The 22,815-nt window shown below is 40.7% G+C and overlaps 1 protein-coding gene across 15 annotated transcripts in view; it reads right to left on the reverse strand.

The window, feature by feature from the left end:
• Positions 1–22,815, reverse strand: part of LTBP1 (latent transforming growth factor beta binding protein 1) — a 353,132-nt gene that overhangs the window by 208,974 nt on the left and 121,343 nt on the right. For 7 of the 15 annotated variants that reach the window (XM_019741724.3, XM_019741760.3, XM_074331884.2 and 4 more), the window contains exon 5: positions 3,516–3,683. The exons of 1 other annotated variant lie outside the window; for it this stretch is intronic. In XM_019741724.3, the coding sequence (XP_019597283.3) occupies positions 3,516–3,683 (168 nt within the window). Of the gene's footprint in view, positions 1–3,515; positions 3,852–22,815 lie in introns of those variants that run through there. 7 more of the 15 variants (XM_074331888.2, XM_074331886.2, XM_019741797.3 and 4 more) reach the window with 3 other exon arrangements.

Consider the following 22,815-nt stretch of genomic DNA (forward strand, 5'->3'; position numbering starts at 1 on the left):
ATGCCACTTAATGTAAATGTTCTGTTATATCATACCAAAAGCATGTTCATAAAAGTGAGTTTATTCTAGAATCTCAGAGTACTTCCCTTGGATGATCTCATCCTCACTCAGGCCTCACTTTTAGAGTCACATTAAGTTATACTTAAGATTTCTCCCACTGAATACTCAGTGACAGAGACTGCGTGCTTAACAGTCATGAAGAATGCACCTGCCTCTCACATCTGAACAGCCCAGACTCACAATCACCCTAGACCAGAAAGGCCACTATTCAAAAAGCACGAGAGCAGGAAGAGACTAACGTCACCTCTGTGCCTGCTACAGAACCACCCTCTGTATACCTATTATTATCTGCACTGTGTGGGAGAGTGACCTGGGCCCAGGAAGAGGTACAGCCAGAACATGCCCGAGGGCCATGATGAAGCCAGCACCTGAACCCTGGGCTGTGGGTCTCTCGGTTGCTTATTCTCTGTTGTACCATCTATCCTTCCCACAAAACCCAGCTCTCCATGAGGTCCTCCAACTTGTCTCTCAGGCCACATGATAGTCAAACCCCAGGGAGTAAGGCACATAAGGAGACCAAAGCTCTTGTCCTAGCTAACTCACCTGCTGTGCAAAGAAGGCAAACTCATTCAGGCCGCGATGCCTAAGTTTCCTTATCGAAAATACAGTGACAATAATCTCTGTTCCACTTCAAAAAATAAATCAAACAAAACACACACACACACACACACACACACACACACACACACACACACACACACCTGTAAATTACCAGGCAAATACTCAAAATTAATTCTGTTATTCTGTCAAAATGGATTATTTAATTAAGGTGCCTTGCCTAAGAAGTCCACATGGTTTTCCCTGTATTATTTTGACTCCTTGGAACAGAGTCAGCAAACAACGGCACTCAAATCAAATTTGGCCCACGGGCTGTTTTGCAACATAGTCACGCCCATTCTCATACATACTGTTGAAGGCTGCTTTCATGACCAGGAGGACAGAGCTGAACAGTGGGACACAAACTGTATGGCCTGCAAAGTCTAAAATATTTACTATCTGGCCCTTTACAGAAAAATTTTGCCAGACCCCCACCCCCTATAGTGACCAAAGAGAGTAGCTAACAAGTTATCAGAGGCCAAAGAGGAGAGCTAACAAGTTACAATAAATTTTGGAGTTTCCGCCAAGTGTACTATTTTCCATACACATAACTTATATGTCAAAAGATTTAACATATTATAAACAAATATATATAGAGAAAAGCAATTAGAAAACCACTTGTTGTAAGTAATAAAGTTATATTAAACCAGTTAAGTCCACAAAGATATCTTGTATGTCTAAAAGCAAATTTCTAAAACTTTCTGTTATTCTGAAGAATCATAATCTATTAGTTTTACAAAATTACCATTCTTTAAAAAAAATTAAATCATGTCCCTCAAATTATCCAGCATTTGAATTAAAATGGAAAGAGAAGACAGAAATAACTCAAGATGCAAATGAAACATTTCCCGTAATTGCAATGTGAAACTATTCATTACCAGGCCCTCTCTCTTTTTTTTAATTAAACTACTCTGCCACTTGGCCGAGTTGAGTAATGGTTTTGAAATATTTTTGTAAATAATTTTTCTGCATTTTGAACAGGCTCCGTGTATTCTGTTCCTAAACATCTGCTTAAATGCCAGAGAGGAAAGTGTGTAGCGTGTTTTAACAAGCAGACTTCCTCTGTTTCTCAAAGTCTTTAAATATTTAGTTTCAAAATGAATATACTATAAGCCAAAAATTTACCACCCATCCGATTACTCTGTCATTCCTACTGTAAGGATTTATGAAAAATGCAAGACGGGGGGAGCAGACATTGTTGGTGACGATGGAGGAGGGAAAGCAATGAGAGTAAGGAAAACCATCAAGAAAAGTAAAAGTGAGGAAAGCCATTAAGCCTGTAATAACCTGTTGGGAATTGTCTTTTCCCCTCCCTTCCTTGTCTATAACCTTCCAAAAAAGCCAAATAATAATATTACTTATTACTCATAAGAAGTCGCAAGATTTTGGAGATGGACTGAATTTTAGAGGTCATGAAATAGAAGCCATTTATTTTATGGATGAGAAAAGCTGAGATTCAGAAATATGAACTGTCACACCCTGTGGATTAGCTAGTAGTTAGTGGCAGGACCGGGACCAGAATCCAGTTTCCTGATCATCAGTGCAACACACTTTCCCATTAGACTCGGCACCCTGCCCTGCTAAGCATAATGTGCCATTTGGCACCTACTAGCTAAATTCTTTTAAAAATATGCCCAAAGTACCCCTATCATAGCCAGGAAATCCACAATACCCTTTTAAACAGTATCTATGAACGCGTGTTTTTTCCAAGTACAGACTACCAAGAATACTGCTTCAACCTCGTAAGGATTAGAAGTCACAATAAAGCAGAACAATCGAAGAGCTAATAAGGACTTCAAGCTGCCCTCTCGTATTTTGTCTTGATGAAAATCAGTTTGAAATAGACACCCCCTTCTCCTAAACCCCAGACACACACTCCCAAGACTAAACAGCAATATTCCATAAAAAGACCAGATCTAGCCAGTGTTATTATCTGTCTGACATTTGGGTTATTCTTGTGAGTAACTCATAAAGTAACGTGGGTGTCTGTGATTATTTGAGTACACATGGCAAACCATAATTGGTCAAAAAATAATAAAAGACATTTTTCCGTGACAAAAATACTGTATTGAATGACAACATGGCAGCGTGACAGCACTCAGTGGACCACAATACTTTCTCCACTTACAAAAAAGTAAAAAAGAAACAAAAATTCTTTTTTGAAAAGAAAAAAAGCCTTTTTTGCAGTTGGTAACTAGCATAGTTCATATTTAAATTATTTATGAAATATTAAAAGGTTTTGAGTGCTGACAGTAATCTACTAGCACAATCTTCCCCCAAATCCATGTCATATATCAATTTTTAATTCAGTCTTTTGATACAGAGCAGAAACATGGCTAAAGATGCAAGTCTGTGACCCTTTCTACAACCAAAATATAGGATTTTGACAATTTTTAGAATTTCTTTAAAACACATCTATTGGTGAAGTAAAAATTTAAATGTAATCACCACCATCCAAATTTTACAACATGAGTCAAATCTATCACACATACTACGTATCACTGAGAAGATAAAAATGTGAAGTTGATCAATGTAAGTTGTGGTTTAGGGTCTTATTCTAAAATCATTCCCTTCCGTCAACTGATATCTCCCCATCACCACACAGCTGCATAAATGATAAGCAATAAAGGGTAATATCCTAGTTGCTATTTCTCCTAAGAAACCAATAATCAGGGTTAAGAATTATTCCAAAAGTAATTTAAAAAGATCTTGTGAAAAAAGAATATTTGTACTCATCAACAGAAACCCATTCAAGCAGAGCACCCGTGTGAATGGAGGGGGGGGGGGGGCAGTATCTAAATGCCACAATCTCATAAAACTATTTGGTAAGGACAGTTAGGGACCGTGGAGGAACTCACCCACTCGGAAGTTCGTGGCCGTCAGGGTGTCGGCAGCATGACCATTCTCACTAATGAGAGTGGTGGTGTTCCCCTTCTCACAGCTGTTCTGACAGCTGCCCTTGGTGCAGGTCACTTTACAGATGCTCGGAGTAAAGACCACCTTGATGCGGCCAGTGTGGTTACTCACTAGGAGCGGAGGCAGGGAGAAAAAGAACAACAAACACATCAGCTTAGTATCCATGAAATTGCCTTAGAAAGTTAAAAAAAAAAAAAAAAGGGAAAAAGAAAGGAAAGGAGCGAGAGGGGGAAAGAGAGAGCCCACAACCCGACAGGTTTAAGGAAAGAGGGAAGCCTTTAGTGCTTGCTGCTCTGTATCCAGTGGTGTCTCTGAAACAGGAGTAGGAAGCTTAGCAAACAGAACTCTGGGATGCACTCCAAAACCACATTTGAAGTCGAGTCACTGGAGTGGGATTACTAACCACAATGCTGCACTTTATTCACGGCAGACAAAGAGCAGTACCGAGGGCACGACAGATGAAAGAGCCAACCCTGACAGGCAGATGTAATGCAAAGAGGTTGGCCATGCACCTAGCAGTGAATAAACTCTTGTGTCCTCGCCTTGCATACTTTCCCTGTTTCTCCACTTATGAAGTCACTATTTGCAGCCCGACCCCTGGAAATGTTTTAGGCATGCGGCATGTCTGAAAACATCTGTCTCAAATCTCCTGGCACTCTCAGCTGAAGTGATCAAATCCTGTGACGCAGCCGCAGGAGCCCATTTCTTTTTCACAACTCTAAGGCATTATTTCTCCACGTAAATGTATGCAACATATATTCTGTTTTACTGTGAATAGGGTCCCTCTAAGAAAACCAGGTCACCGGGCTAAATGGTTGCCTCCATTCACATTTCATCCTAGAGCTCTCACCGCTGCCATATTCACTGGCCACCTAAGGCAGGTATTTCTTTCGTTGCTGTGGCCCTCTCTTAACCAAATGCTGTAACTTGACTGCATAGCAGAGGCAGCACAGTATCACAAAATGGGCACACGTCTAACTGTCGGATTCTGTGTTGTAATTCTGGCTCAACCAAGGTGTGACTTTGGACATGTCATTTTACCTTTTCTCTAAAACATGAGGGAACTGGAACTGGTGTTTCCTAGCCAGTTCAAACTTTCATGTCTCTATCAGGGGTCAGCAAACTATGGCCCTGGCATCAAATCTGACCCACTAACTGCTTTTATAAATCAAGTGTGATTTGAATACAGCCAGGCTTGTCTATTTACACACTATCTATGGCTGCTTTCATGTGCTATAAAAGCAAAAGAGAGTATATGGCCTCACCCAGAATTGCTGTTCACAGCTAAGCCCCAATGTAAACTCTCAAGCAAAGCACACTACAAAAACCCTATTTTGACTTCTACATCTGTGATCTGCCCCCGGCCAGGTCGTTCGTTCCTCTTTCCATAGCCTAGGCAGAAAGCAAAGAAGGTAGCAGCAGATGGTTCGTCTTTGAGGCTTTTTAAGGCTGGTAGAAAGCAGTGCCCTTCCTGTTGCCACGGGGTTACTGCAGTGGCCAATGGGGAGACTGGCTCCAGGACAGCCTTTTCTCTGCCATCTCCTGCCTGCCAAAAGCAATTCTGCCCCCTTATACTGCTTTGATTTGACCAGGATATTTTCAGAAAACCATCCAAGGCCTCTATAGGCCCTCAACAAAATTAACTGTGGTCCAAATCTGAGCTTGGAAACAAAACCTTAACCAAATAAACCATTAGAATGTCAAGGCTGGAATGGGACCTTAAAGGTCTTCTGACACAACCTTTAAAGATTTCTAGTGACGGGGAGCTCATTAGCCACTAAGATAACACGTTCTAGTTATGGGCAGTTCCTAACAAGTGCTCTTCTTCCTTCAGGAGCTGAAGATACCCTCACAGTCAGCTGCACCCCTTAATCCTAATTCAGCTCCCTGTGGTCTCACAATGTAATGCCTTTCAACTGCTCAAAGAGAACTGCCACATAAACAAAGAAAGCTGACTTTAAATGGGACTTGAAGAGATAGGCTTGGGTTGGCCCTCTCATTTCACAGAAGAAAACAATTCCTCTGGAGAAATACCCTCCCAGTGTTTCAAATGTTTTTCTAAGACCATTTCTCATTCACCAGTGGTTCTAACACAGGAGATCAGGACACACAATCTGAAGTAGGGAGATATCCTAGTGGCCAACCAGACCTTCCAGCATCATATAAAACAACATCCACACACTTTTTCCATAAAGGGCCAAACAGTGAATATTTTAGGGCTTTAGGCCTAAAGGACTCGGTTGCAACTATTCAACTCCGTTACGGCAGCAGGAAAGCAGCCTGTCAAAAATAAGATGTAAATGAATAGGTATCACTGTGTTTCAATAAAACTTTATTTAACGAAACAGTTTGCCAACCACTGCTTTAAATGCTTGTATGGCATTCGAACTTTTTCTAAGACTGTATTTCAGAAATTTTAAACAGTACAATAGAATTCTGATTCCATAATCAGACAAAATTCACCCAGTTTGATTTTTTTACAGTAGCACAAAAAATTCAGCCTACATTCTAAGTTGTCAAACTATGCTTACAAATATCTTGAGATTACCTTGTATATGAGTGTGTGAAGCCTGAGAAAAAAAAGAGACAACATCGTCCCACTTCAAAAGAACATAAACGTGTATTTTTTCTGGCTCTTGGTACAATAATGAAATTAGAAATGGTGTGCCAACTATTTTGTCTTCTCTGGCATTAACTCATAGTGCCAGCAGCTGCCATGCAGAGGCTCATACTGTCGCCTAAATTATGCTCATTTAGGCGAATTGAGACATCCAAAAAAAGCAAGCACTTAATCATTATTCCCATTTCACCTCCCAGCTACAGTAGTCACTTTATAGGCACTTGAGAATCTCCGGATCTATTGTTTTAAAAACATTATATTTCTTTGCCAAAAAAAAAAAAAAAAAAATTTGGCTTAGAATCATCTGGATTTTCAAAAAGGCAGAGACAGTTTCATATGACTTAATTCTGATGTTTACAATGTTCACATCTTCTTGGAAGCGGAAGACACATTTCATTTTGTATTTCCCCTGGTGTTTTACAAGAATTCTGGTACAATCTAATTCTAAAACAGACACTTGTATTCTCAGCAGGTCCTCTTGTGTCTTCACGGAGCATTTATTTCTTCATTATAACTAGCTTTAGTTTCCCACGTCAATCTCCAAATCACTACTGAAACATCACAACTGTTTGACACTAGATTATCACTCACAGCTCTAACAGGATCTCCACAAACATTAAATGGATCAGAAAATATACTCTCCTGCCCCCACTCCTTTAACATCATTTCCACATACGTGTATCTGGGGTATTGTGTAAAGAGGGTAAGTTTTAATGTACTCCAAACTAAGGTACACTGCTCTGAGATTCCAATTCTCACATGTGACAAGCTGAAGACAATACCACTCATCTCTCTAGAGTTCGGTGTGAATTTAGTAATAGTGGCCTTGACTACAGAGGCCATTTGGGTCTTTGAAGAGGCATCTTCCTCAAATACCTTGAATAAATTAATACTCAAGGACTCCTGGTGCCTCTCATAGAGTAGGTTCCAAATAAATGAGGAATAAATGAAGTGACCCAAAGGATGACTGTAGAACCCCCACAGAGACTGGGGACTCACCGGATACTCGAGTCATTGTGGTCTAAGGCCTTGCTTCACCAGTGAGGACGGAAACTGAAGGCCACAGTCAAATCAGTGGTAGATCGTCCCTAGTGGCACCTATTGGCTGATTAAGAATTACAATCTGGGAAGCGAAAGTCAGGCCAGTCAGGAATTAATTGGAAAGTGTTGGCACAGCTTTCAACGTGCTTGGTCCCTCTGATGAAACAATGTAAGTTTTAGATCCCTGTAGGTGAGTCAGTCCCAGAATTCTTAAGCAAGCACTTTCAAACCTTGGGTTTTCGAGGCTTGGCTAGAAACATAGATTGCCTGGAGCCATGCAGCACCTCCTCTGGGCCTCCTAGTCAGTCAGTCAGTCAAGACACTCAAGAGTCAACATCCTGTCTGCAGCTTCTGCCAGACCCTGTGTGAATTTATACCTCCAAGAAGACACCCTGGCACATGGTTTAAAACAAACCACAGACATTCAGGGTGAATGGCAACGGGAATGGAAGCAAAGCCGATACCCTCTCCATATAAAAAGCTTTCATTTCTGCTCCCCAATCATTGATGACAGAGAGAAATTCAAAAATGTGAAAATGGTTCTTGACAAATGGACTTCAGTCTAGAAAAGAGCACAGCTGCCATCTTTTAGTCATTAGACTAGGATGTGACCAACAGCAAAGGCAGCCAAAGAAATAAATATAACAAGTTCAAGACTCACATCAGATGTCATGAACACACACAGTCTCCCCTGCATTCACTCAGAATGCTCCGACAGCACCTCAGCACGCATCCAACTTAAACAGCAGGGACCTACAAGCACAGGCCATAGCCTCTGGGAAGGAGAAGCAACCTCTCTGTGGTTAAAAGCCATCACTCTGCCCATTAACTGAGGCCTGCTTAAGGAGACCTGGGAACTGATTCAGTACCCAGGTCACCTGCGAGAGAAACTGAGCAAATTGCTCATTCTTCCACTTGCAGTCCATTGCTTGCCCGAAGGCCAAGAATTCTTTGAAGGACAAATCATAAAAGTACTAAATAATGCTTAGAATAACAAGACTTGATTGTTCAGCTCTCCAGGCTTGTGTAACTCCTCCTGGACTATTAGAATAATGCCCATAGAATACGCTGTGTTCCTAGAGAATGGTGCTATGTAAACAGAAATTGATATCAAACCTGTTACTTCATCAGATTGCTCCAGTCCTGGAAAACCCTCCCAAAGGGAAACTCAGATGAGATTTCTAGTTCTGATGTGGGCACTTCCTCAGATAAGAATCTAGAGTTACATTCCAGTACTGTCTCTTGAGTTTTTCCAGGCAGAAGTAACTAAGTGAAGCGGTAGGGAGATAAATAGTTGCTATACCAGTGATACAAATTAAAACATCTGAGCTTCCTTCTCCGTTCAGTTTTCCCTTAATATTCACTGAAGGAAACTATGTCAGTTACTCATCTCTCTTACACACACATATATGATTTCCTTCTACTTTTACACATATAAGGAGACAGACCGACAGACAGAGGGAAAAAAAAAAGAAGAGTATGTTAAATCATTTCATACAAGATTAAATTTTGGGGAATAATCTGAGTTTCTGAAAGAATTCCTTATTGCTTATCAAAGAGCAGGTATCAAGTACATACCATGCTTGAAAATGTAAAATATAGTTCCCAAAATACCTATTTAGGCAGAAATGCAGACGCTACCTAGTCACACAGTCTCAAATATGACCTTGCTTATTGCTTCCCTAAGAAAATAAAAGCTCTAAAACCCAGGCCTACCAACTGCCCTGAATCTGGAGCTGTCCTGCCTTCCTTCTCAAGGAGGTGGTCCTAGCTACAGCCAACCCCTCCACTGAAACAATGGATCCCCTTCCTCTGTTGCCTACTCAATGACTTCCTTCTCTATTCGTTCCCATTAGTGTGCAAACATGCTGTACTATTTACCATCTTTCAAGAATAGCCTTCCTATTATGTTAAGTGAAATAAGTCAGAAAGAGAAAGACAAATACCATATGATCTCACTTATATGCGGAATCTAAAGAAAAGAATAAGTGAATGAACTAATCAGAGACAGTTTTGGAAACATGGAGGAAAAACAGAGGGTTGCTAGAGGGGCGGCGGGGTGGGGATAAGGGGAAGGTGAGAGGTTTTGAAAAATAGTCGGTAACCACAAGATGGTCATGGGGGTTTGAAAATTAATTTGGGGAACGTACAGAGGGATAGTGGATGGGGGGAGGGGGGTTCACACAGTGTGAGGGATATAAATGATAAACGTCTAAGTTTTGCTTTGTCTTGTGCACCTGAAACTAATTTTAAAAAAAATAAATTAAAATGAAAAAAAAAAAAAAGAATAGCCTTCCTCTCGTCCCCACAACTCTCTACTCCTCCTCAAAGGAGCTGCTTTACTGGCTGTCTCCACTACCTCCCCTCCCATTCTCTCTTGAACCTGCCGCAATCAAGCCTTCCCTGTCAACACTTCACCAAAGCTGCCCATTCGAAGGACACCAGTGGCCTCCATGTTGCCAAATCCAATGGCAAATTCTCTGACTACTGCTTACTCAAACTTTCAAGCTATTGGACAGTAGAACACTGCTTCATAGAATACACTTTCTTCACTTAGGTTTTGGTTACCCTACTCTCTCATGCCTTTCTCTCCTACCTCGATGGCCACTGCTCCTTATAATCCTATCCAGGGAGGGCCCCCGAGCTCAGTCTATATAGCCTTCTCTTTTCTATACTAATTTCCCAGATGATGATATCCTGTCCTATTTCCTGGATTTAAATACCATCTATAGACTTCTGTATAAAATGTTTCACTCTAGCCTGGATCACCTCTACCTTGTATATGTGTGTGTGCATATGGGTACTGAAGTGTGTGTGTGCGTGTGTGTGTGTGTGTGTGTGTGTGTCTAAGAACCCAACTATCCAACTGCTTATGGAACTTTGCTAGGCAGATGTCTAATGGACATCTCACTCAAAACATATTCAAAATTAAGCTTTGATTCCTCCCTGTATCCAAATCCAAACCTGCTCTTATTCATGTCTTGCCCCATTTCAGAAAATGGCAAGTCTATTCTTCAGCTGTTGTCATCTGAGGCTCAATACAACAGCAAATCCTGTTACCTCTACTTTCAGAAGATGACAATTTCGCACCACCTCCATGGCAAACACTCTGGTACAATGCATCACCATCTTTTGTCTGGATTATTTCGACAGCCTCCTAGCTGGACTTGCTGCTTCCACCTTTCCCTCCTGTACAATTCATTCCCCACACAGCATTGGGTGCATCCTTTCTTAATGTACGTCAGTCAGGTGAGGGTGCTCCTCCCTTCGGTAGCTTCCCATCTTACTCAGAACACAAGCCAACGGCCGATGGGGCCCTCCACAGCTGTGACCCCCCTGACCTCATCTCCTATACTTCTCCCCAACCCACTCACTTCCTCGCTATTCCTTAACTACTTGGCACACTCCCATCTCGGGCCTTTGTACTTGCTGTTCCTTCTGCCGAGAACACTCTTCCCCAGATATGCACAGCTTCTTTCCTCACCTCCTTCAAGATTTCTCCAGAAGGTCACATTATCAAGAGACCTTTTCTGACTACCTTACAAAACTGCAACACCTCCACACATTACCTATCCCCATACCCTGCTCTATAGTTCCTATTTACTATACAAAAACAATTTACATATTTACTGTTTGATTATTGTCATGAGAACACAAACTCCATGAGGGCAGGAATGTGTCTGGTCACTACTACATACCCAACATGTGTCTCAAAATAAGTGCTCAAGAAATTATAATTGAATGAATAAACTTCACTGACAGGAAGCTAAATAACAAATAATATTTATGATGGGGTAATTGTTAGTAGTGTTAAAAGAAACAAGGAACACTCCTATGAAAACTTTAGCCCCAAACTATACTTGTTACATGCTATAGTTGTCAGAGAGAAATGTTTTGGCCGTAAAAGTTTCAGATCAAGGGAAACCACAGTTGTTAGGAAACCCTGCAATCATTACAAAACATATTTCTCCCAAAATCATTAAAACATCACCCAAAAATGGCCAATGATATGAAAAACTAAAAATTTTCAACTAAACATGCCAATGAGAGAATAACTGAATAAATAACAGGAAACAGATATTTCTCAAACACTTTTTCAAAAGCAAAACAATTACTTGTTCCCTAAATTTCACAACATATTATACAAAAAATCAAATTGACACATGATGGAAACCACCTCTAATTTTATAAATAAAATTTATGATGTGTAAGGAGTTGAGTTTTTTAACCTATTTGTGATTTACTAAGTATCCATTCCCTTTATTAGGCAAAGAACAAGGAAATTAAACACACTACTACCCAGATTCTGTGAAGTGATGTGAATTGTCACCAGGCCATAAAATCCACCAAAGAACAGAAATACATTTTGGTTCCCAGCTTGGGGAGATTGGCCAAAGGACTAAACAAAAATCCAGCAATGAAGATAGTAGATTTCAACCCAAATTTCCACTTACTTCAGGAGTCGGGTCTAATTCTGTGTTTCACTCATTTAATCTTTGTTTTGCCTTGATTCAAGATTGAAGGACTAAGATTTTCACCTAGATCACATTTTCTCACCTTCTATCTTGCCCTGTAGCCAGACACCCATGCCCCCAGTAGGACTATAAAAAGCACACCTTGAGACTATACAATTGTTTTTATCTTTCCTTTTTTCCCTTGGAGTCCGTCCTCCTTCAATACCATTCATCATAAGTTCTCTTCTCTAAAAATATTTTTTAAACGGTCCTATTTTTATCCCTGGAACAAAATCAAGTATGTGTGAAGGTATAATATATTTTACAGCCAAAAGACTAACTTTTAACCAACAAGTAGTTTACTTACCCAGCAGGATCTGACCCAGTGTTTGGGGAAAGCAAATATAGTTGGTAATAAAAGTGGAGAACCAGCCAAACAAACCAATGGCTTTTTGACATTTTCATTTTCGGACCTTTTCTGTAAAATATTTTTCTTTAACACCATAGACCCTGAAGGGATTCAACTGTCCCTTCAGTCTACAGATGAGACTTCAGTTTCTCAGTTTGCAGTTTGCAGATGAGAAATGCCCTAGACAGTAGAGGACAGGCTCTGGACTGCAGTCTCAGGAAAGAGGTGACTGCACTTGCTGAAGGAACCAGAACTAATTAGAGGCAGCAATGGGGCATAGTCCTGGTGGCCTACAACTGCAGCAAGTGCTCCCACAGTATTTCCTGCACCACAGCTTTAAAACCGCAGCTGTGCAGTCTAGAAATCTCTCCTCTGCTCCTAATGCTGAATACCAGAGAGCCTGCTTTGCCATCCCTTCCGGCATGGACAATGGTATTTGAAATGCTGTGATCAAGAGTTAAAAAAACACATTCCCCAAGATGACAGGACTTAAATCAGTTCAACACTGTAAAAGAAAGTCAGGGAGGGAGAGGGAGCCCACACTATATCCATTTTCTCAATTCTGACTTGACAATGCAATCCTCAGCCTGGATCCAGAATCCTGACAAATCATGGGAACCACTCTTGGGGTTAAATGAGTTTGCCCAGGGATTTTCTTTTCTTTTTTTTTTTTTTTTTTACCATCAACACTCAAGATGATCATCTTTCTAAGAGTCTGTCTCCCAAGGAAGACATACCATTTAAAAGAAGCATTTTTTCATGTAAAACACCTCTATCTCCCTTAAGAATCTGCCAGTCTCAGCAGCAGCACAGCATTAAATTCCACAAGACGGCCCTGGGATGAGAAGCTGAAGTCCAATGAACAAGAGGAAGACGACACTGGTGTCCCCGGGTGAACAGAACAAGTCGTAGAGAAGTAAACATGTACCTGTCTCCCATCCTAATACTCATTCAATCTGGCTAGTTTTGCATGGGCTGCTTACAGAAAAAGTAGGTTAGATATGCTTCACGTGACTCACACTTTCTGCCCCTTAATTTTGGAACTGTATTAGGTTTTATTTATTCCCACATTTGTTGTTTTTCCAAAGAGAAGTAAATGGAGGCATTTGTTATCCGTCTATCACTCACCATTTCCATAAATAACATCTACTTATTTGTATGTGGAGAAGCAAGTCTGACTAAAAGGATAGATATCTACTGGGCTACGTGCTTACCAAGGAACAAATTTCATGACTTACTCACAAGCTTGATTAAGTAGGGGCCATTTCACATGAGGGGCCCAGATTATCTCCACCATATACTTTTAGAATTAGGATTCCATATAAGTCTATATAATTGCTATGACAAATGTTTCGGACAAAATCAAACTCCTTCGAAAGAAATTAGGACCCTTTCCCATCTAGATTCAGAGGAGCCTCACCTCCTGCAGCAGCCCCATATAAAGCCAGGTCATTGACCAGGTAGAACTGTCCAATGGTCCTTACTCACGCATCTACTTCCTTCACTGCAGTTTCCTCCCCATAAATAACCCTGCGCCATTTTTCTCCACATTTCGTCCTTTTGACCCAACTCAATTACCCCTTCTCTCCACGATTTTCAGCAACCTACACATGACCAAACAATACTACCCTCCATTTTCACTTGGCTTTTTGCACATACTTCCATTTATGTACATTTCTCTATTTCTCCAACCTTCCCTTAGCCTCAGTCAAACCAAAGACAACAGTTTATAAGCTTATCCTCCTTTTCTATTTATAACAAAAAATCCCACCTGGCGATTCTTCCTCTTTGGTAATGGGAAAGAGTGCACAGTAAGACAGGAGTGACACAGGAAACATTGCAGGGGGAGGAAATGAAGATAAGTGACCCGAGGGCCTATGAGCTCAGGCTGGGAATACATGGGAATTCCATTGTCTACGGAAAGGACAGGGAAGGACTGTACTAAAACAACTAATACCTCCAGGTCACAAAAATTTTTAACAGAGTTGAAGTCAGAGTTCCATTACCTTCATAAAGGGCATGGAAATTTCCCTCTTACACTAAAGGCAGACACAAGGAAGAAAATGACCTATTACACTTTCCAAAATTTCAATTCTGCTTGAAAGAAAAAAACAAAGTCAAAAGACGGGGCAGAGAAGGAAACCAAACCCTGTGCCTGTACAAGCATTTCGAGTCACTGCAGCTGCCCGGCCAGAAGTAGACACCTTGGTACTCCTCTGAGGGACTCCCATTCTTTCAAATAGGCAATAAAAATGTAGCGTTAACAAAGTTATCATCGTGCGAATGCATTTTAAGAATCACTAAGAAAGTTGAAGATAAGAACATTTTTGCAACTGCCAAAACAACTCAAGTTTAACGGATCCATCAAATAAAAAATCTGGTGAAGCAATTAGTTATATAGAAGAAAGACGGCATTTTTAAATCTCTGAACTAATCCAGAATTATAGAATCAGGGATATCTAAGCTCACAAAATACAGATTCTGTCAATTTTTTCTCCCAGGACAAACTTCTCTCTGCCTCAGTTTTCAAATGACTCCATCAAATGGCCCCAACTTCTCTCCCCAAGGGATGACTGCCAAATTCAATAGATCTCATCATTAGAAAAGATTTTAGCCTAAAAGTTCCTTTTTTCAAAGTCATCATATTATATCGAGCTATGCTCCAGTATCATGTAATAAATAAAATTGACAAATGATTAGTTGGCCAATACAAAATGAATTACTGATGTGCAATTACGCATCATGGTAAGTTTTCCAGCTGTCAGTTCATTCTTTCTAGGTTACTCATTTTTAACTTCCTCTTTTGCTTTTGACTCTCGTCAGGAGAGTGCCTCTCCTGTTGAACACTACGGTGGTTTTAACATTTATCCACGAATTCTTTGATACTTGTTTCTTCAAGAAGTGAAGTATAATTGTTCACCCTTGAGCATGGGCTGGTCTTAGTAACTCGTCTAAAGAACAAGTGGCCGGTCAGCTCAGTTGGTTAGAGTGGTGGTGCTAATAACACCAATGTTGCCAATTCAATCCCCACATGGGCCACTGTGAGCTGCACCCTCCTTAAAAAACAAAACAAAACAAAACAAAAAACAGATAAAAGCGGAAGTGATGGCTAGCGACTTCAAGAGAGTTGGTGTCTCTCCCTCTCGAATCACTCAACTCTGGGAGAAGCCAGCTCCCGTGCTGTGAGAATACTTGAGGAGCCTAGGGAGGAGGCCTACAAGGCAAAAAACCTGAAGTCTCCTGCCAATAGCCATGTGAGTGAGCCATCTTAAAAGCAGATCTTCCAACCCCAGTAGGAGCTACCCTGATGGTAACTTCATGAAAGAACCTGGGCCAGAACCAACCAGCTAAGATATTAGGTTAGTGCAAAAGTAATTGCAATGATTTTTAACCTTTTAAACCGCAATTACTTTTGCACCAACCTAATACTTCCGAATTCCTGAACCAAAGAAAACTGCAAGATGTTTGTTGCTTTAAGCCACTGAGGTTTGGAGTAAGTTGTTACACAGTAGTAGATAGCTAACATAAACACATACACACTCCACTGCTTTGCTTTTTTGCCTAGATTCTGAGAACATGCTGGTAGAAGCAGAATTTATGGACCTTTTTAAATGTACAGAGCACTGTCTGCATTAAAATGTGTACTGATGGACTCATGAAATGTGTACTGAGTTCCTACTAAGCTACAGAGCTCAAAATACACACCACAACTACTTAAGTTACGCTCAGACATCACAGACAAGGCAACTACAGAGACATTCATCAGGAACTCGACCAAGAACATTTTGTTAGGAAATGGTAGAGCTGGGATTTCAGTATGAGCTCCTGTTCATTCCTCACCACCCCAGTGCCTCTCTTACACTATTAATGAGCATTACAATGAAAACTGTATGATACAGAGCACTTGGCAAGGTTGGGGTGAGACAGAAAAACAAACACAGACTGAGCATACACTGTATGTTTAGCTACGTTGTGTATCATGTCCTTCATCGAACTTTATTCTTACAACAGTCCTATGGAATACGTGTCAAGAGTTTCATTTGACAGACAAACTAATATTCCGAGGTTTAACGGGGCAGGATACAGTAAAACCACTCACAGGCTCCACCCTCCAGGATCTTGCAATTTACAGTGGAAAAAAAGACACACACAGAATAGTGCTATCCAACCCATCTAATTCACAAGATTGTGGCAGGGACCATATGAAATAATTTGTATGGATATAATTCATAAGCTTTTAAATACTATGCAAATACAAGAGGATATCGTTACACATGGTCAGCTCTTAGTGGAGCAACTGTGAGAAAAACCCAAACTAGTAGTGACAATTACCTCATGATATATTATACAGTAAAACCCATAAGAGCTTCCAAATATGGGAAAATTTCATCTCAAGATGTTTGCTTTCATGATCATAATTACTATTAAAGACTCTAGACTAAAATAAAATTCTACTTTGGGCTTTGATTTCTACATAATTTCCAGATAAAACCTGACTGCTTGACTTTGTTTGAAAGGGATCAAAATGGATTTCAACCAGCAGTAGAAACCCACTCATTAGAAAGGCTAATTTTGCATTTGAATAATTTTTGTTAAGTTAAACAATTCTTGCCAAAAGCTCTATATTTAGATAATTTAAAAAATATGTGATTGTTATTATATGTGATTTTCATACATATAATAAAATTGACAAGTTTTTTTAAACTATAGTCAAATTTTGACTTTATACTCACCTAAAAGTAACTTACACAGAAATCTAATTCAGCACTCTTTTCAATGAGTAAGATTTGTTTTGGCAATTTCTAACTCATTATATTTTTGGTTCCTAACAAACTTATATGAATAACATGTAGGGTATATTTTCAATTATGTGCTAATATTAGAATATTGAATTAATGAATATCAAGCATTTAGGACAGTGGCGGGTACATAGTAAGTGCTAAACAGATGAAAGAGGAAGCTAGAACCTACATGGTGTCTTTGATGGAGACAAATGAGTCTACATCCATATCCCTAATTACCTGATCTTCAAAGACAAGAAGATAATTTACAATATCCTTAGCAGGTTTGCAAAAAAAAAAACACCAGTATATGTTCTTGATGTAAATTAAGGTGTGGTTCAGAAACTGGGATGTCTGACAAAAAAAATTATGAATCATTTTCTCCACTGAGTCTTTTAAAAATTCCTTTAAAAAGAGGCATCTAATTTTGCTACACTTCCATGTTCAAGACATGGTACAGCATGCATGATATGTATCTACACACATACCCCTCTGTGGTTGCCTGAAAATCCATACCCAAAAAGATGATGAATGAATAGGAGGCATGATGGGATATCACGAGTCATTGAAAAGGTTCCTGCCCATGCTAATGAACTGATACTGGACGTTCTCCAGCCAATGTGAGCAAGAATCACTGAGACCTGAGAATGCTCTGTTAAAAATTCAAATGGGTACTCAAACATAAATAAAGAATAACACATCAAGCCCTACCCAACCCCAGACCATGGAGAACAATTCTTTAAGTGTTTCAGTGGTCTTGGGAGCTGACGGAACTGGCCCATCCACTCCTCTGTCCATCTGCCAACCCACCCCACGCTTTCTTAGAAATGTGGGGGTGTGCACAGGAGTAAGAGCTAAAAAAGGGAATGAAGAAAAGAAGCGAAGCAGCTGGGTTTTCCCTCTCTAAAAGGCAATCTTTGGTGCTCTGAGATAGCAGGACGTGCAGCTGTTAGAGGGAAAGGCACAAATAGAACACGTGTTAGCTGGGGTCTCTGCTGCCTACAACACAATGTGAGGGGTGCACATTATGTCAAGTGATAGGATGGTACAGTAAAGCTGTGTGCAGTAATAAGGGGGATAAAAGTCTCAGGAAAATCCAGGAACAGCCAGACCTCATGAATGGTAGGATGTATTTCAGTAACTGGGAAGACATGAAGAATCCACAGTACTTTTAGTAACCCATTACATGTTGCCCTATTCCTAGCCCTTTTCAGAAAATGCTATTGAACTTCATTCTTGTAGCCAACATTAATATGATACAAAGCATTTCTGGCTGTTTCTGCTTCTACTTGGCATTCCACTTCTGTTCCAGTTCCTTAATGTTATACTCTAACTTACAAAGTCCTTGAGAGCTTCTGAATAATTTCATCAATATCATCCCTGGTGGGGAATGCTCTTCTGCCAGGCCCCCTTAGAGGCAACTGGCCAGCTCAGATAGGTTTTTCATGGGTCAAGTGCCACCCATTTTCTAGTCCACTGTGGCGAGACGAGAAGGTCACCCGGACTAGGATTTTTACCAGTATGTGTCCTATTTGATTAAAACAGTATCATTTACTCTACTGAGACTAACAATTGACTTGTCCAGATTGTTTTAAAAAGTAAATCTTCTGCCCAACTGATAAGGTTATCTCAGAAAAGTAGTAAATGTCAAAGGAGCTGGGCAGCAGACCAGCTCTATGCCTGTTTCATGGCAGAAGGAAGAACAGAACCATGCAAAGCCTCTTAAAAAGCTCAGAACTGCTTCACTGTTGTTCCACCCACACTCCATTAGTCAAAACAAGTCACATGACCAAGGTCCAAGTCAGTGGGATGGGAAAGTCCACTATACCCATAGGGAAGCCATGGCAAGAGGGAGGAGGGAAGAAAATTATGCATCAGTGAGATCTGGGCATGTGGGAGGAAGAGTTCTGGTTTCTGCTGGATTCGAGGCAGGCGGTACAATCATGAGATGCACCTGTAGCCATTCAGTGGGGTTCATTAACAGAAGGAGAACAGCTGCCTGAGGGGTGTGGTTCCAGACACCAGTCCCACACAAGAAGCCCAGAGGCCACCAACCCAGAGAACAGCAGACACCGCCCTCTCGCCTGTTCTATGGATGTTCTTTCTTTCACCAAAGCTTTCTAAATCTATCTCTAGGATACAGGGATTTTTAAATAAGATGTTCTTCACAAAAGCAACCACTGCCTATTAAATTGTTTTCATTTAGTTACCAAAAAAAACAAAAACTCAAATCTTGAGAAAACCAACTTGTGAAGTACAATGAGGGCCACAAGTATTTTTTAAATGGATAGTTGATTATGCAGATAACGTAAGAAGCTTCCAAAAGTGACTGTTTAAATAACACACACATTTACATATGATGGAATACATATGTGTATGCGTGTATACATATATATACATATACATACGTTATACATATAAACATGTACATTTCATGGTTTAATATTTGTCAGTCAGAGAATTACTCAAATATAACCATACAGCAATTGCCTTAGAGAAGAAAGGTTTGCCTCCTACTCCAGCCATGTACGAACTTCTCTCTACTTATGGGAACAAAGTAGACCAAAGACAGCTGGGTTTCAGTTTAATTACATTTCAATTTCACAGGAGCTGATACTAAGTAAATATTGACAAATAATGCAGAATTAAAACCATAGACAATTACAATACAAAGTCTTTTTAAAGAAATGTCATATCAAAATAAAGAGGCAACCAACTGAATGGGAGAAGATTTTTGCAAACAGCGCCTCCAATAAGGGACTAATATCCAAAATATACAAGGAACTCATGAAACTCAACAACAAAAAAACAAACAACCCAATTGAAAAATGGGCAGACAACCTGAGGAGACATTTCTCCAAAGAGGACATACAAATGGCAAATAGACATATGAAAGAATGCTCAACATCACTAATCATCAGAGAAATGCAAATAAAAACCACAATGAGATATCACCTCACCCCAGTTAGAATAGCTATCATCAACAAGACAAGTAGTAACAAGTGTTGGAGAGGATGTGGAGAAAAAGGAACCCCCATATACTGTTGGTGGGAATGCAGACTGGTGCAGCCGTTATGGAAGGCAGTGTGGAGGTTCCTCAAAAAATTACGAATAGAATTACCATATGACCCAACAATCCCTCTCCTGGGTATCTACCCAAAAAATCTGAAAACATTTATACATAAAGACATGTGTGCTCCAATGTTCATTGTAGCTTTGTTTACGGTGGCCAGGACATGGAAACAACCAAAATGTCCTTCGATAGATGAATGGATAAAGAAGTTGTGGTATATATACACAATAGAATACTATTCGGTGATAAGAAAAGATGAAATAGGGCCATTTGTGAAAACATGGATGGATCTTGAGATTATAATGCTAAGCGAAATAAGTCAGACAGAAAAAGCAGAGAACCATATGATTTCACTGATATGTGGTATATAAACCAAAAACAACAAAAGAACAAGACAGACAAATGAGAAACAAAAGCTCATAGACACAGACAATAGTTTAGTGGTTACCAGAGGGTAAGGGGGTTGGGGGGTGGGAAATGAGGGTAAGAGGGATCAAATATATGGTGATGGAAGGAGAACTGACTCTGGGTAGTGAACACACAATGGAATTTATAGATGATGTAATACAGAATTGTACGCCTGAAATCTATGTAATTTCACTAACAATTGTCACCCCAATAAATTTTTTAAAAAAAGAAATGTCATATAAAAATCTAAGAAAAGTATGAGGTCTTTACCTCAAAGGGGGAGAGAAACTCCCCACAAGGCAGTCACTTTCAATGCTAAGAGGACCCTTCTGTAAGGAGACTAACCCACAAGAAGACAAAGCATTCTGCTTTAGTTCCCTTCAGAAGATCTCATGAGCAATATTGTGTACCATCTTGTTTATTCTGAATCAAAACTCTCATTTCAACTCTAATAGAGATTAATTCCCTAGAAACTACTTTCCCACTCAGAAGTGAAATCAACAAAACCCTCATTTTCTGGCACAAAAAAAACAACAACAACAACAAACCAAAACACCCTAAGGCTGAGTAAGCACCATCTCTTTTCTTTTTCAAATGCAGGTTTTCTCCTCCCCAAAAAATGTTGCTTTGTCATGTCCCCTAGGCAACCTGTAAATTCATTCCTGTCATTTTTCCCTACAAATAGCATGATTTGATTATAGAAGATTCTGGAGTCATACAGTGTTTATTTCTCAGTATCTTGAACTCAGTCCCAATATCCAGAAATACCCAGATCGGTTTATTTATTTATTATGAAATCTTGGGCCATTGGGATTAAAGCCTCTTTCTCTGGTCTGAAAGGCTGCCCACTGGGGAATTTAGATTACATAATCCTTCACTCTAGGTTTTCCTCTTCTGTTGTTTTCATATTGCTGGCTCAGCTTCCTAGAAGTGTTTATAATCAATCCACGCCCACCATTTCCCAGCTATCTTAAACTGCGTGTGAGCACTCAGGAGGCAGAGAGAATGTTCATGTCCACATACCTTCCTGGACTGGGTCATGATCAAGCAGTTCCTTGATAAAACATACCACCCACCTTCGTCCCCCAACTGAGGTACAGTGGCCATGTCAAGACCACACATGAACCTTTTCTGCGATAGGCAATAATACCCTGTCCTTCTGTGATATCTGGATTCCTAAAAGACCTCCCCTCCAAAAAACCCTGGTGTTAACCTTCACCAGAATGCTTTCTCAATAGCTTGCACACAGTATGCAGAGGCTTTGCTGTCGAGGCTTGTAAGACAACCAGGACTTCAGGAACTGCCAGAGAGGGCCTCTCAGAGAACTGGAGTGGCCAGCACACTGGATTTCTCCTCCTGCTCTTCCTTTTCTTTCTTTACGTGATCTATGCTGTCACTCATACCCTAACCTTCAACATCCAAATGAGGCAACGTGGTTGTCTCAGCACCAGACTATTCCTCACCGGCATTTTCAAAGGGTTTCTTCTCTAAAGAGCTCCGTATTGCAATTCATCCTGCACATAAGAAGCTGGCCACAGTTGTCTCATCTGTATTTATGACACTTACATTTGCCTCTGTTCATTTGCCCCCTCAAAGGTTTCCCCTTCCCCCCCCGACCCCCCGCCTTTTGCAAAGGGCCACTAAGTGCAGGATGAATTTGGTGTTCTACTCTGAAGCCTACTTCCGTCCCCTGGTGGGTGCTGGGAACCATACCACAGACACCCCTCCTGGGGAGCTTCTGCAACTGGCACTGGGCACCCGGAGCTGTGAATCAATGTGCTGGCCCACCTCCTGGAAGTGACAGGCATATGCAGAACTGCCCAGGACAAATACTGCCTGTATCTCCTACCCTTCAGATTTGTTTTGCCAAAGCAACAGACTTGGATGTCTCCTCTAATCCTTTGCAGAACCACTCACTTCTCTCAGTCAGGACAACCAGGAAGACACAGATGGATTTACTGGGAACCTCTTTGCTGTGCCAGCCTGCATCCACAGAAAATCTTCACTCCAGACACATGAACTTACTTCTTTCAGTGGGAGATAGACCCTTTGTCATCAAACCCTGAGATGCTTTCACATTGTATGCTTCCTGATGTCAGTGTGAACGCAGCTTGATGGATAATGCTAGCACATTCGACCAGAGAGTCACTGGAAGTGTAAAGAGGGGGGTCTCATTTCCAAAGGGTCCATGCCTTTCCCAGCCTGAGACTATGGACTGCGGTTTGGCCAGAACTAGGCTGCAGGGACTTGGGCAGCAGGGCTGCTGCTGTAAGAACAACTGACTCTGCCTCCATCTCAGTCAGACCTGAGACCTGGGGGGCTGTTCTACGTTCAAATGGGGAAGCTGAGACTTCCACTCAGCCCATGACTGTCCACTGGGCAGAAGCAGAGTTGACTGGTCCACTGCAAGGGCTGGGAAAGGGGCGGCCGGTTAGCTCATTGGTTAGAGTGTAGTG

Source organism: Rhinolophus sinicus, chromosome 2 (genome assembly GCF_057876585.1).
Source record: "Rhinolophus sinicus isolate RSI-liver-muscle chromosome 2, RSI-T2T, whole genome shotgun sequence".
NCBI lineage: Eukaryota > Metazoa > Chordata > Mammalia > Chiroptera > Rhinolophidae > Rhinolophus > Rhinolophus sinicus.